Below are 14,324 nucleotides of genomic sequence, written 5' to 3' on the forward strand. Positions count from 1 at the left end.
TTCAAAACACCCCCTTATTTTCATTTCAGAACATTCAATCTCTCTCTCTCTCCTCGAAACCAATCCCCCTATTCTACCTCCCTCTCCTCGAAACCTTATCTGCCCCCTCTCATCAAGACAATTTCACTAGATCCATGAAAATTTCACCAGGGATTCTTACCTCTCAATCCCGATTTAGGGATTTTTTTTAGCGTTATTGCTACCTTCGTCAAGGGTAAGTGACACCGTGTTTTGATTCTGAACACTATTTCTCATTCATTCAATGGATTTCACTTACATTTGTTTGTGTTGTGAGATGGTTCTTCTTTTTTTTGTAGGTCATGGTTTAAGGAATGTGTCACGTTTCTTCAAAGATTCCAGTCGGAATCCGAGCCGAGATAATGGCTTCCGGTGAGACGATTAGGGTTCCGATGTGCTGGACTGCCATCGCTATCAAAAAAGGTAACAACCATGTCTACCTATTTTGTTTGTTATTTGAGTCGATCTACCTTTTTTGTTTGTTATTTGAGTCGGATCTGTATAATACTTTCAGATATGTGTTGGGTTCCTCAAAGATATTGGTTGTGGGTGGAAGACGATGACATAAGGCTTGGTAATTTCATATCTCTATTGACCCTCACCCTAGGTACTTTGCATTTTAGTTGATTGATATTTGATTATTTGATAATTATTGTAAATATATTATGAATTTCAGTTGATTTATTTATGTTTTTTTGAAAGAATCAAATCCATGTTTACTCGACCTCCGTATTTGGAGGGTAAAAGTGAAGATGACTTCTCTGACCATACTTAAAGCAAGTTGAAGTTTGCACCAGATAACGTAGATTATGTTTGAGATGCGGTTTTTAACCTTTATTTAAACAGTTTACTGTGGTTTCTAGATGCCAATGTTTGATTTATAATTACAAGTGAAGCAAGTGTTGTTTTATTAGGGGATGCGTTTAGATGGTTGGCTGGAAATCCTTCCCACAAACTGGATATAATGGCTTAGTATGGTTAACAGTAAGTCCTGCTGACCCTTCAGGCTCCACATAATTTTGATGTCTTATAAGTGAGTCGTTACCGTATTGAATGTATCCGGGTGACTCTGGCATGATCTCTTTTGATTTCATGTTACACATGAGATATGTGTGCTTCTGGGTTTTAACGGAGATTTAATTGGGAACCGGACTGATTGTTGTGCTTCTAGGTTTTAACGGAGATTTGCGATGGGCGCTTGTTTGTTCCAGTGATTGTGCTTGCCGGTTTTTTGACAATTGTTGCTCGGATTGGAGTATTTTCTCCTGTTAGATTCAAGTAAGTTTGGGTTCAATATTGTATAACTAATCACATTTTAGTCGTTGAATTTAATAATAAATTGGGATTTTAATATAATAATGCAGTGCATCAACTTGTTACTATGAGACTGATGATTCTTCATCACAGGGCCACACTCCTTTGAATGCTGCTGATGTTCCTACGCTGTTGGGAACCGGCTCCTTTTCACTTCTGAGTGGTATTTGATCATGAATACATTATGAATATTATATCCATACTTTAGAAGTTTGAAATAGAAATAGATTTTAAGGTGTTTGTTGGCCCTACGTATTGCAGATGATGTGAAAAAGGGAGAGAATGAAGTGAGATGGCCACCAGGGTTCATGCGATGGCCTCATATGTTAGCTGATCAGGTGCGTGGGCTGGGCCTAAGGGAAATCGGTGGAGGGTTTTCTAGGGATCATCGCGCACCGACTATTCGGGCCGCTTCTTATGCCATTGTCAAACCATCCACCATGTTTCAAAAGATGGAAAACCTTAAGAAACTTAGAGGCCATCGGAATGCTGTCTATTGCGGTAAATGTTATATATACTTCCTCTAATATATTTGACTTTTGAAATCTATATGCACAAAGTTGAATATTTTTTTTCCAGCAATATTTGACCGATTAGGGAGATATGTTATTACTGGTTCGGATGACCTTGTGAAAATTGTTCGATGGAAACTGCTCTATGCTTGGCCAGCTGTCGCGGACACGATGTGAGCTCAACTACCAAACAAAATCACATTTTCACCCTTTAATTTGTTAACTCATCTGAGTAACTTATTATCAATATACGTTTCAATAGGGTGACATTACAGACCTTGATGTGAGCTTCAACAATTTATTTGTTGCTTCTGCATTATTCGAGTTGTAAGTATATCATTTGCCATATTTAAACTTGTTTGAAAGTTTGACTTTGGTCAACTGAAATATCTGTGGTGGGTACAATGGCGAATAGCTGATGGACTTCCAATTTCAATATTGCGTGGACACACAGGAGCAGTTACGACAATTGCCTTTATTCCTAGACTAGGCTCTGTTCATCAGATGACCCACAAATTTTGGCGATGTATGCTATTTATTACACATTTCATTTGGAATGCAATTGAGTAAATACAATACAACATTTTAACTTCTTGTGTTGAACACAGGGTACTGTACTTGCTTCCCAATAAGGTAGAAGTGCAGCAGCTTACCGCAGCGTTAGCCGGCTGCAGAACATTGGCAGAAGAACACACTGCGTTAGCCGGCTGCAGAACATTGGCCATATTCTCCCTTCGCAGTCCATCTAACTTGAAAATGGGAAATAACTTTGCGCTCATCAGTCGACAGTTGGAGCTTGTGGGCTTTCACAAGTTGAATCCAAAAGGGTAACAAGTTTCTCAAGAAAAAAGTACTTGTAGAAATGTTGGTATGCATAAAGCACTTAAGAATTTTTTTTTTGGCAGAAGTGGCACTATGCGAAGAACTTGCTAATACAGTGGATAAAAGCGCTTTCATCCAGCCCCTATCTATATCTTGTAGCTGTCACTCCAATGAAGGTAAAGGAATATGCATGTATGCTTGGTTTTAAAAAGTAAGAGACGCATAAAAGCGACGAGGTCTAAAACTAAGACGCGAAGCGCAAAAAAAAAACCCAAGGTACAACAGTAAGATGCATAAAAACGCCTTGGGAACAAGAGGCGCGCGCCTCAGGCCAAAAAAGCACAGAAAAATCCCCAAAAAGTACGCTTTTTTGGGGCTTCTTGTAATTACTCTAGGCGCTGAGCGAAAAAGCCCCAAGGTGTGAGCCTTTTTGCGCCTCACGCTTAAGCGCACCTGAGCCCTTTTTAAAACCCAGCATGTATGTTTATTATTGATACATAATTATGGATTTGCTTATTGAGGTATGACTGTGTATGTTGACAGGCCAAACAGACCCTGCTGATGTTTTGCAGTATGATCTAATGCAGGTCAAGGTTAGTACAAGTTTCTATAGTATGATGTTTTGATAGATAACATGATTTTTGATGTTGTCCTGGCACAAATGTAGACCATGTAAAAGAATAAATAATATAAGAGTTCTGTTGGTTCTTCTTATTGGTGGTTGATGACTGAAGTTGAGATCAGAAACATTAACCGGGTATTTAGATGCTTTTAACATGCTAAATAACCTATTTTTAAGAATTATAATTATAATGTTATTTGGTAACATGGTTTTTGTTATCATATCTAATATGGTAATTATTGAAAATTTAAAAAAGATGGAGAAAAAAGTCAATGTTTTAAAAACCGGTTTACATCAGTCGGTTGAATCAGTTTACAACGGCCGGTTAAACCGGATATTGGAAGCTTGGCCGGCATGAATCATACTGGTAAATTGAGAGGACGATAAAGAAGTTGTACTTCCGGAAATTTGGGTTACACCGGTTTAAACGGGTATACTGATACTTTGTCAAAGGTTAAAATTTGGCCTAATCATCTTTTATGGGCCCAAAGATTTATCTTCTTGATAAAATCTAGCGTCCAAAAAGGTACCAACAGTGAATTTTTGGATTATTTATATTATGGATTAACTTTTGTAATGTTTTTTATTATAGAATGATGTAGTTTTCGATTATTTTTTAAGTTGAAATTGTATTTTATGGATTTATAGAGTAATTAGTCAACCCGGTTGAACCGCCAAGTACAACTCGATTCAACCGGTTGAACCACTTCTGAGTCTAACCCGGTACGATTGGAAAACCGGTTTTTAAAACATTGGAAAAAGTGTTGGCGGGTCAGCGCCGTTAGATCTAATAAAGAATTAATCATCACACCCGTGTATTCAGGAACATTAAAAACTTTAATTATTTTATGAAGGTGAAGGATACTTTTTCTGTTCAAACGTGGTAGAGAAGTACATGTCACTATCACCAAAATTGTATTTTGCATGATAGGTTATTACCACTATTTTAATGGTGTTTGAATGGTAATCAAATCATGTAGATGAGGTAATGGGGATATGTAATACTTAACATTGGATCTCATCGCAATATATATGTATATCGGTAAATTGTTATTCTTAAATTACTATGTGTATGACTGATATCTTTTTATTTATTTTTTTAATTAAAATGTTTATAACTGATATTTTCTATTTAATTAAGATCCGGAAAGCATGATAGCCCACACCGGTGCTACAAATAAGAAAACAAACCGAAAGATTATATAATATATCGTGAGAGAATTGATAGACTAATAGAAAAAGAGTGTTGCGTCGTTAAATACCACCATCGTTAATGACCGTTCTAAATTATCGTTGCCGCCGCATCGCGCGGGTAAACGGCTAGTATATATATATATATATATGTATATATATATATATATATATATATATATATATATATATATATATATATATCTTTTACCAAGTAATGAGAATGATACAAAAATCGGAAAATAATAAGAATAAATATATATATTTTACAAGATAACAAAATATATATATTTCACACAAGTCTTAAAAATATATTATTTTTAAGAAATATAATTCCGGAAAGTATTAAAAATCAAAGTATTGATTTTTGGCAAATAATGTAAAATACACAAGTATTTACATAAAAATACAAATATACTTTCCTAAGTATACTTGCACAAAAAAATATTGGCAACATTATTTAACAAAATACTTATATTTATTTTCAAAAAATAATATAAGTAACATATTTTGAATAAGTTAGAAATAGTTTATTTTTAACACTTATTGATCTTCTTCGATCACATAAACAAATATATATTTTTGGAAGTAAAATATATATTTACGAAAGGACAATACAAATTCTGAATACAAGAACACGACGAACGGGCGAGACCTGACAAACAAGGGCACGACCCTCGCACATGATGAACATACACAGAACAAATACATAAACCTGATATGGTGACTTGTACTCCGTGTGTTACAAGTCTAGTGAGTAACGTACGTAGAACACGTATAGGTTACGACGCTTACGAGACAAACCTGGTGAAGTTTACGACCTAAGATACGCAAAACTGTAAGTTCATGTCCCCATTTTTAAACTTTTACTTGTTTTCTAAACTTGGAGAAAATACATGTACTATGGTATGTAGAACACAAAACTAAGGAATGACACATAGATCATGTGATGAATAGGGTGACATAAGCACCATTAATCAACTATATACCTAGACTGCGGAACAAAAGGTTAGATCTAATGGGTTTCAGGCAGCCACACTCCGGGCCACATTCTACCTAGAGCGGTTTTGTGTATCAAGTCGTAAATTGACAGAAAAATGCCTATTGTTTGGATGCTTACTATGTTGTGACATATGTTAATGTCCTCGCAAAACATTAGTGATCTCGTATTCCTTACATTTGCATAACACAGTTTACAGATATGTTTTACAAATTACATGCCATGTTTTCATACAAGTATACAAACATTCTATACGAAAACTCCATGAATTCACACCAACTTTTGTTGACGATTTTCAAAACTTACATGTATTTCAGGGAACTAAGTGGATGTGTCGAGGTCTCTTGCTCAAGAATGTGGTTTGTGTTTCTAGTTGTAATGTGTCGAGGCTTGTAACACCCCAAAAACCCGGTACTTAATTAAATTAAATAAAAATGAACAAAGTAACCTAATTAAGGGATTATGATAAAAGAATAGGTTAAGAATTTGAAGTAATGCTTAATTTAAATGCTTATCAAATTAGAAGGGTTAATGTGTAAAACTTTTATAATTAAGGATTTATATTGGTAAAACCCAAAAACACACTCTTGTGTGCGTAACTGGGATCGATCAAGGCAGGGAAGAACAAGGGTTTCCTTGTTCTTGCAAGAATTCAGCAATTGACAAGGAGAAATCAAGTTTAAATCGCTGCATGTTCTAAAACTTCAAACCTCTAAGCATCTCTAGTAGATTGGTAAGTCGAATTTTTGAGTTTGATGAATTTTAGAGAAAGGGGTTTCGACCCGAATAAGATCCGTGGCATGATTTGTGTTGTTTAGATGATAAGGGCACTCCCTAGTGTAGGAATCATGCTCAATTTTAGTTAATTGAAAGAAACCCACTTGGTGGAATTGTGTCATGGTTAACAAGTATCATAGTGATTATGAATTCATGTATTCTTGTTATATGATCTTGTTTGAAATACTTGAATGCTAGATAATTTGATGTAGAGTAAAAAGTTTTAAGAAAATTGGTTGTATAATGATGTTATGTAGGTGAATTAGTAAACTATGCTTCAAATAATTGTACATTATGCTTATTTAGTGTAACGCACACAAGGTGTTTGATGAAATGCTTGAAAGAACAATTGTGTGTGATATAGAGGAATTAACGAAATGAAATCGGGGTACTAAAAGAATGAAATTATGTATTGGTATAGGCGTGAAGGAAGAAGGCTCAAGTGCTAAGAAAACGGAAGGTTCACAAGATCGAGGTATGATCCGTTTCATACGAAAGTTTACCTTTATCTATTCGTTAGTAACTATATTGAATGACCCTTGTTATTAGAAATTTTCCTATGTTTTAGTCATTTGTGGTGTTAGTATATGGATGATGAATCCCTTGCGGATTCATTGATGTTAAGAAAAAGGATTATGTTAAGCTATGCGAACCGACCGATTCTTATGAGTAGGTCGAGTAAGGATATGAGACCATCCGTCTAGGACGGGTGGTCAAGTAAGCAAAATCGTATGCAAAAGTTCAATCCGTTGCACGGATGGTATGAAGGATATAAATTAGAGGTAATTAACCCGATGTATTCGGGTCGAATGCGTAATGCTTGAATCTCATTATGAGGTTGTATGCCATATCCACTCGAATGAACAATCGAATGTTTATAAGAAATGGAAGTATGTAAATGATCGTAGTTACCATGTTGGTATTGTAGACTAAATAAGCGTTTTACTAACTGTTTTAAGTTGGGTGTTTAAATGTAGGTAAATCCTCGACTTAGGCGATTGGACGGCTCGGAACGTGCACACTTGGATTACGCCCGCCTCACGCTTCCGTTATTAAGTCTTTTAAAATGGGTTAAGTTATGGTCATAGGTAACTAGGTCTATGTAGTATGTTGATAACTTTGAAGTTGGGTAAAAACTTGGTAATCGAAGTCTTGTCGTGTCCAATATAGACTTTGTTGTTTTGGGTTTTTGTCATGGATGTTAAGTATCAAAGTTTGGTATGTATATCAGGGTGTTAATGGTTTAAAACGAATAAGTCATGTCGAATTTTCCAGAAATTTTTCCTAATTATTTTTAAATGTCAAATTGCGAAAAATGGGGCGTAACAAGTTGGTATCAGAGCCGAGGTTTGAGGGATTCGAGCAAGGATGAAATGCTTGAACTCAAACTATTGGCTCACTCAAAAGTGTGCTTGCTCCGAGATCGTCAACGAGGTAAAGCTTTGACTTTTCGTTTAGTATAAGCATGTATAATGTGTTCACGGTTTAAGGTTTTAAGCTATGCATGCTATAATATGACATTGGGGTAGAATAAGAGGTCCCGAGACCAGCGTGGCTGGAAAACGGACTCTAAAATAAACCAAAATGATAAAAAAAGAAGCTGCAGCGAGTTAACAAACGGCTGGCCGTCGCCGACGGCCAGACCCCCGTCGCCGACGCCATGCTTTTGTCCGACGCTTTAACACCCTGCCGACGGGTAAAAGTCCCCGACGCCCATTTCACGAGCCCGTCGCCGACGGGCAACCTAGCCGTCGCCGACGGCTTACGCAATGTCGAAAGCTGAAAATTTTCTTGTTTTCATATTTTGTGATGCCGGGCAATTTAAGAACTTAATTGATGATTAAAAAGAATTTGTTAAAGGCCCGTTGGGCGTGTGAAATCACAATTAGTGAATTCAACAAGAATGAATTCGTAAAAAGTAGGAAGAGATGAGCCGAGTCATGTGAGGTGGATTAAGTAAATGTGAATTAATATACAATGATATGCTAAAAGTTTGTAAATTGTACTAAATAAAAATATGCTGTTGTATAGATGGCTGATGCAAGCAACGTTAATGATGGTGATGATGCGGTTAGACAAGAAGCACTTGAGAACAAAGTCATGGAAGTAACTGAAGGGGTTATAGAGGCCAATCTTCCGCGAATAGCTCAAGAAGTAGAGAGTCGAGTGTTGGGGGTGGTAGATGCCATGATGGCAAGCAGAATCGAAGAGTTGAAAGAACTAATTGGAGGGTTTAAAAGTAAAGGCAATGAACAACGATGCACATATAAAGACTTCATGGCATGTAAGCCTACCACGTACGATGGTAAAATCGATCCAATAATGTGCCAGAGGTGGATTTTAAGCATGGAGGCGGTGTTTAAACGAAGTCGATGTGATAAGGAGGACCAAGTGATGTTTGCTACGGGACAACTCACCTTTCAAGCGAAGGATTGGTGGGATGCTTATAGTAAGGAGATAGGTGAGGACAGACTTCAGACGATGACTTGGCAAGAGTTCAAGGAACCCTTCATGAAGTACCACTGCCCTCAGTCAGCCATTGATAAGATTCAAGAAGATTTCTTACGCCTCAGGCAGAAAAACGAGACGATAAATGAGATATCTGGTATATTCTTGGATAAGATGAAGTTTTGTACGGAGTTTGTGCAGACTGAAAGAATGAAGATCAATCGCTTTTATGGCATATTGAAGGCAGAATTCAGGGAATTTATCACTCCATCGAAATGCGAGACCCTCGACGAGCTTATTAACTTGGCACGGGATAGAGAAATTGAGATAAAAAGGCAAGAAGAGCGTGGTGAGAAGAGGCCAAGTGAAAAGGGTGCAAGTTCGAGTCCATCAAAAAAGGGAAAGTTTCAAGATCATGGAAAGAAAGATAAGTCAAAAGGTGGAATAACTCCCTGCAAGACGTGCGGAAAACTCCATACGGGAGAATGTTTGTTGGGCAAGAAAGGATGTTACAAATGTGGTAAAGAAGGGCATTCGTCTTATCAATGTCCAACTAGTCCGAAGACTTGCTTCAATTGTTTCGAAAAGGGGCATATCAAATCTGAATGCCCAAAGCTTCAACAAGAGTCCAGAAAAGAAGATAAGAAGCAAGAAGGTTCTAGGGCAAAAGGGAGAATGTTCCAAATTACGTCTGAAGAGGCCAAGTCTCACCCGAATGTGATTTCAGGTATCTTTTTACTAAATTCCATACCGGTTTATGTTCTATTCGATACTGGAGCTACTATGTCATTTATTTCGAATGAAATTATACAACATCCGTCCTTTAAAATCGAACGAATGCCAGTGCCTCTAGAAGTAGAAATAGCCGACAGTAAGATTTATATGTTACATGAGGTTTGTAGAAATTGTAAATTCACGATAGAAGATGAAGAATTTGACATCGACCTTATACCTATGGTTTTGGGGGAATTTAAAATGATTGTGGGAATGGATTGGATGGCACGACACCATGTGGAGATTGATTGTGAAAATAAAGTGATGCTTATTCGAGCTCCAAGCGGAAAACAATTAAGTATTCAAGGAGAGAGAAACGTAGAGACCAAGTTGTGTACCTTGGTCCAAGCTTATAAGTATATACTTAACGGGGGTAGAGCATACTTAGCTTATGTAGGAGATGCCCGACAAACCCTCCCGAAGCTTGAAGACGTTGAGGTCGTGAACGAATTTCCGGATGTATTCCCGGAAGAATTGCCGGGGCTTCCTCCCGACAGGGAAATAGAGTTTCGTATCGAATTAAACCCGGACGCTAAGCCAATCGCGAAAGCTCCCTATAGACTCGCTCCCACGGAGATGCGAGAATTAATGACACAGTTGCAAGATCTTCTAGATAAGGGCTTCATACGCCCAAGTGTGTCGCCTTGGGGAGCTCCCGTCCTTTTTGTTAAAAAGAAAGACGGGTCGATGCGTATGTGCATCGACTATAGAGAATTAAACAAACTGACCATAAAGAACCGCTACCCTTTACCGAGAATCGACGACCTTTTCGACCAATTACAAGGGGCGAGTTGGTTCTCCAAGATAGATCTGCGTTCGGGGTACCATCAAGTTAGAGTACGGGAAGAGGATATTCCAAAGACTGCCTTTAGAACCCGTTATGGGCACTATGAATTTTTGGTCATGTCCTTTGGATTGACGAACGCACCGGCTGCGTTTATGGATCTTATGAACCGGGTGTGCCGACCCATGTTAGACAAATCGGTAATCGTGTTCATAGATGATATCTTAGTCTATTCGCGAAGCAAGGCTGAACATGCAATGCACTTGCGTGAAGTACTTGAAATTCTCCGCAGGGAGAAACTTTACGCGAAATTTTCAAAATGTGCCTTTTGGCTCAGAGAGGTGCAATTCCTGGGTCACGTGATCAATGCGGAAGGCGTTTTAGTTGATCCTTCAAAGATTGATGCTGTAATGAAGTGGGTCCCTCCGAAGAACCCGACAGAGATAAGAAGTTTTCTGGGCCTTGCCGGGTACTATAGAAGGTTCATACAGGATTTCTCGAAGATAGCTCTACCTCTAACCAGAATGACGAGAAAGAAAGAAAAATTTGTGTGGGGTGAGGAACAGGAAGAGGCTTTTCGTATATTAAAGGAGAAATTGTCGAGTCCTCCAGTCCTGACGTTGCCAGATGGAACTGAAGATTTGGTTGTTTATTCAGATGCTTCCCATCAGGGGTTAGGTTGTGTTTTGATGCAAAGGGGAAGGGTTATTGCTTATGCGTCTCGGCAGCTAAAGCCTCACGAGGTGAACTACCCAACACACGATCTGGAATTGGCAGCAGTAGTGTTCGCCTTAAAGATCTGGAGACACTACTTATACGGTGCGAAATGTACAATTTATTCGGATCATAAGAGCCTCAAGTATTTCTTCGAACAAAAAGATTTGAATATGAGGCAACGAAGATGGCTAGAACTTATCAAGGATTATGATTGTGATATCCTCTATCACCCGGGGAAAGCAAATGTGGTAGCTGATGCGTTAAGCCGAAAAGAGTACCCGTCTCCTATCCGTATCAAGTCCATGAAGATGATAATTACGCCACGGTTACTCGAAATGATACGCGAATCTCAAATTAAGTCGCTTGGAGCAGATGACATAAAGAAAGAAAGGTTAAAAGGCGTGATCGATAATCTAGAAGAAAATTCGACCGGACTCAAAACGCGCTTCGGCCGAATTTGGATACCCCGATTTTGTGAAGTCAAGACCGCACTACTCGACGAAGCACATAAGTCACGTTATTCGGTCCACCCTGGGGCTACAAAGATGTACCGAGATTTAAAAACCAATTATTGGTGGCCGGGCATGAAACGCGATATCGTCAAGCATGTTGCAAAATGCCTAACGTGTTCTCAAGTGAAGGCGGAACACCAAAAGCCCTATGGGGAATCTCAACCATTGGGGATACCGTTGTGGAAATGGGAAGAATTAACGATGGATTTAGTAACCAAGCTTCCAAGAACGAAAAAAGGGCATGATACTATATGGGTAATCGTAGATCGACTTACGAAAAGCGCCCACTTTCTACCCATTAAAGAAGCTTATTCTTCCGAGAAAATGGCGGAAATCTACATGAACGAGGTCGTGTCTCGACACGGGGTGCCCGTGTCAATCATCTCGGATCGTGATACTAGATTTACCTCTCGTTACTGGCAAAGATTTCACGAAAGCGTGGGAACGAGATTGCACATAAGTACCGCCTACCACCCTCAAACTGACGGTCAGTCAGAAAGAACTATTCAAACACTTATTGATATGTTAAGGGCGTGTGCCTTAGATTTTGGGGGAAACTGGGATGACCATTTGCCACTAGTGGAATTTTCTTATAATAATAGTTACCACAGTGGCATTCAAATGGCACCATACGAATTACTATATGGGAGGAAGTGTAGAACTCCCGTATGTTGGGGTGAAGTGGGGCAAAGGGAGCTCGCGCCAAATGATTTAATAGCAATGACAAATGAGATGAGAAGACACTATCCCTTTCTTTTTGGTATGTGCACATTTAAGATTTATTATATATTCAGGTTTCGGGGACGAAACCTCTTTTAAGGGGGGTAGATTTGTAACACCCCAAAAACCCGGTACTTAATTAAATTAAATAAAAATGAACAAAGTAACCTAATTAAGGGATTATGATAAAAGAATAGGTTAAGAATTTGAAGTAATGCTTAATTTAAATGCTTATCAAATTAGAAGGGTTAATGTGTAAAACTTTTATAATTAAGGATTTATATTGGTAAAACCCAAAAACACACTCTTGTGTGCGTAACTGGGATCGATCAAGGCAGGGAAGAACAAGGGTTTCCTTGTTCTTGCAAGAATTCAGCAATTGACAAGGAGAAATCAAGTTTAAATCGCTGCATGTTCTAAAACTTCAAACCTCTAAGCATATCTAGTAGATTGGTAAGTCGAATTTTTGAGTTTGATAAATTTTAGAGAAAGGGGTTTCGACCCGAATAAGATCCGTGGCATGATTTGTGTTGTTTAGATGATAAGGGCACTCCCTAGTGTAGGAATCATGCTCAATTTTAGTTAATTGAAAGAAACCCACTTGGTGGAATTGTGTCATGGTTAACAAGTATCATAGTGATTATGAATTCATGTATTCTTGTTATATGATCTTGTTTGAAATACTTGAATGCTAGATAATTTGATGTAGAGTAAAAAGTTTTAAGAAAATTGGTTGTATAATGATGTTATGTAGGTGAATTAGTAAACTATGCTTCAAATAATTGTACATTATGCTTATTTAGTGTAACGCACACAAGGTGTTTGATGAAATGCTTGAAAGAACAATTGTGTGTGATATAGAGGAATTAACGAAATGAAATCGGGGTACTAAAAGAATGAAATTATGTATTGGTATAGGCGTGAAGGAAGAAGGCTCAAGTGCTAAGAAAACGGAAGGTTCACAAGATCGAGGTATGATCCGTTTCATACGAAAGTTTACCTTTATCTATTCGTTAGTAACTATATTGAATGACCCTTGTTATTAGAAATTTTCCTATGTTTTAGTCATTTGTGGTGTTAGTATATGGATGATGAATCCCTTGCGGATTCATTGATGTTAAGAAAAAGGATTATGTTAAGCTATGCGAACCGACCGATTCTTATGAGTAGGTCGAGTAAGGATATGAGACCATCCGTCTAGGACGGGTGGTCAAGTAAGCAAAATCGTATGCAAAAGTTCAATCCGTTGCACGGATGGTATGAAGGATATAAATTAGAGGTAATTAACCCGATGTATTCGGGTCGAATGCGTAATGCTTGAATCTCATTATGAGGTTGTATGCCATATCCACTCGAATGAACAATCGAATGTTTATAAGAAATGGAAGTATGTAAATGATCGTAGTTACCATGTTGGTATTGTAGACTAAATAAGCGTTTTACTAACTGTTTTAAGTTGGGTGTTTAAATGTAGGTAAATCCTCGACTTAGGCGATTGGACGGCTCGGAACGTGCACACTTGGATTACGCCCGCCTCACGCTTCCGTTATTAAGTCTTTTAAAATGGGTTAAGTTATGGTCATAGGTAACTAGGTCTATGTAGTATGTTGATAACTTTGAAGTTGGGTAAAAACTTGGTAATCGAAGTCTTGTCGTGTCCAATATAGACTTTGTTGTTTTGGGTTTTTGTCATGGATGTTAAGTATCAAAGTTTGGTATGTATATCAGGGTGTTAATGGTTTAAAACGAATAAGTCATGTCGAATTTTCCAGAAATTTTTCCTAATTATTTTTAAATGTCAAATTGCGAAAAATGGGGCGTAACAAGGCTCCAATGCCACTTTTGTTGGATTTGCTTGATAGGTCCGAAACGATCCGGTTTCAGTCTTGGTTCGGTGAAAAATACTGAGACGGGTGATTCGAGCCAATAACAATCGATAATAAACAAGAAAGATTGAAACTTTAATGATTGTACCAAAGAAAGTTTCATTGATTTGATAAAAGAGATACAAAGATAATCATCCACCCCGGGTGAGCTCCCCTGGGGTGGTGGCTCACAAAATACACACCCTCCAAGTGAGGTGTAGTACTTTATATATAGCCCCTGAGCCTTG

At 38.0% G+C, this 14,324-nt stretch overlaps 1 protein-coding gene and 2 long non-coding RNA genes across 3 annotated transcripts; all 3 read left to right on the forward strand.

Annotated features, from left to right (window-relative positions):
• Positions 1-1,722: 1,722 nt before the first annotated feature.
• On the forward strand, positions 1,723-2,148 carry LOC118479354. The gene is made up of 3 exons (XR_004872291.1): positions 1,723-1,833; positions 1,912-2,017; positions 2,107-2,148. It is a non-coding gene; the product is annotated as an uncharacterized LOC118479354 (long non-coding RNA).
• Positions 2,149-2,771: 623 nt separating this feature from the next.
• LOC110891894 lies at positions 2,772-3,377 on the forward strand. Its single transcript, XR_002565647.2, has 2 exons — positions 2,772-2,842; positions 3,210-3,377. It is a non-coding gene; the product is annotated as an uncharacterized LOC110891894 (long non-coding RNA).
• A 4,910-nt stretch (positions 3,378-8,287) lies between these two features.
• LOC110887997 lies at positions 8,288-13,764 on the forward strand. Its single transcript, XM_022135547.2, has 3 exons — positions 8,288-9,431; positions 13,130-13,183; positions 13,686-13,764. Exons 1-3 carry the CDS (start codon positions 8,288-8,290, stop codon positions 13,700-13,702), a joined length of 1,215 nt encoding a protein of 404 aa, XP_021991239.1. The 3' UTR covers positions 13,703-13,764.
• Positions 13,765-14,324: the final 560 nt, after the last annotated feature.

Source organism: Helianthus annuus, chromosome 11, assembly GCF_002127325.2.
Source record: "Helianthus annuus cultivar XRQ/B chromosome 11, HanXRQr2.0-SUNRISE, whole genome shotgun sequence".
Taxonomy (NCBI): domain Eukaryota; kingdom Viridiplantae; phylum Streptophyta; class Magnoliopsida; order Asterales; family Asteraceae; genus Helianthus; species Helianthus annuus.

What these genes read in the sequence shown, in the direction of transcription:
- LOC110887997 (XM_022135547.2), top strand. Translation starts at nt 8,288, where the DNA reads ATGGCTGATGCAAGCAACGTTAATGATGGTGATGATGCGGTTAGACAA. An exon ending in TCACCCGAATGTGATTTCAG is followed by an intron (nt 9,432 to 13,129) that starts GTATCTTTTTAC and finishes GTATTGGTATAG; the next exon opens with GCGTGAAGGAAGAAGGCTCA.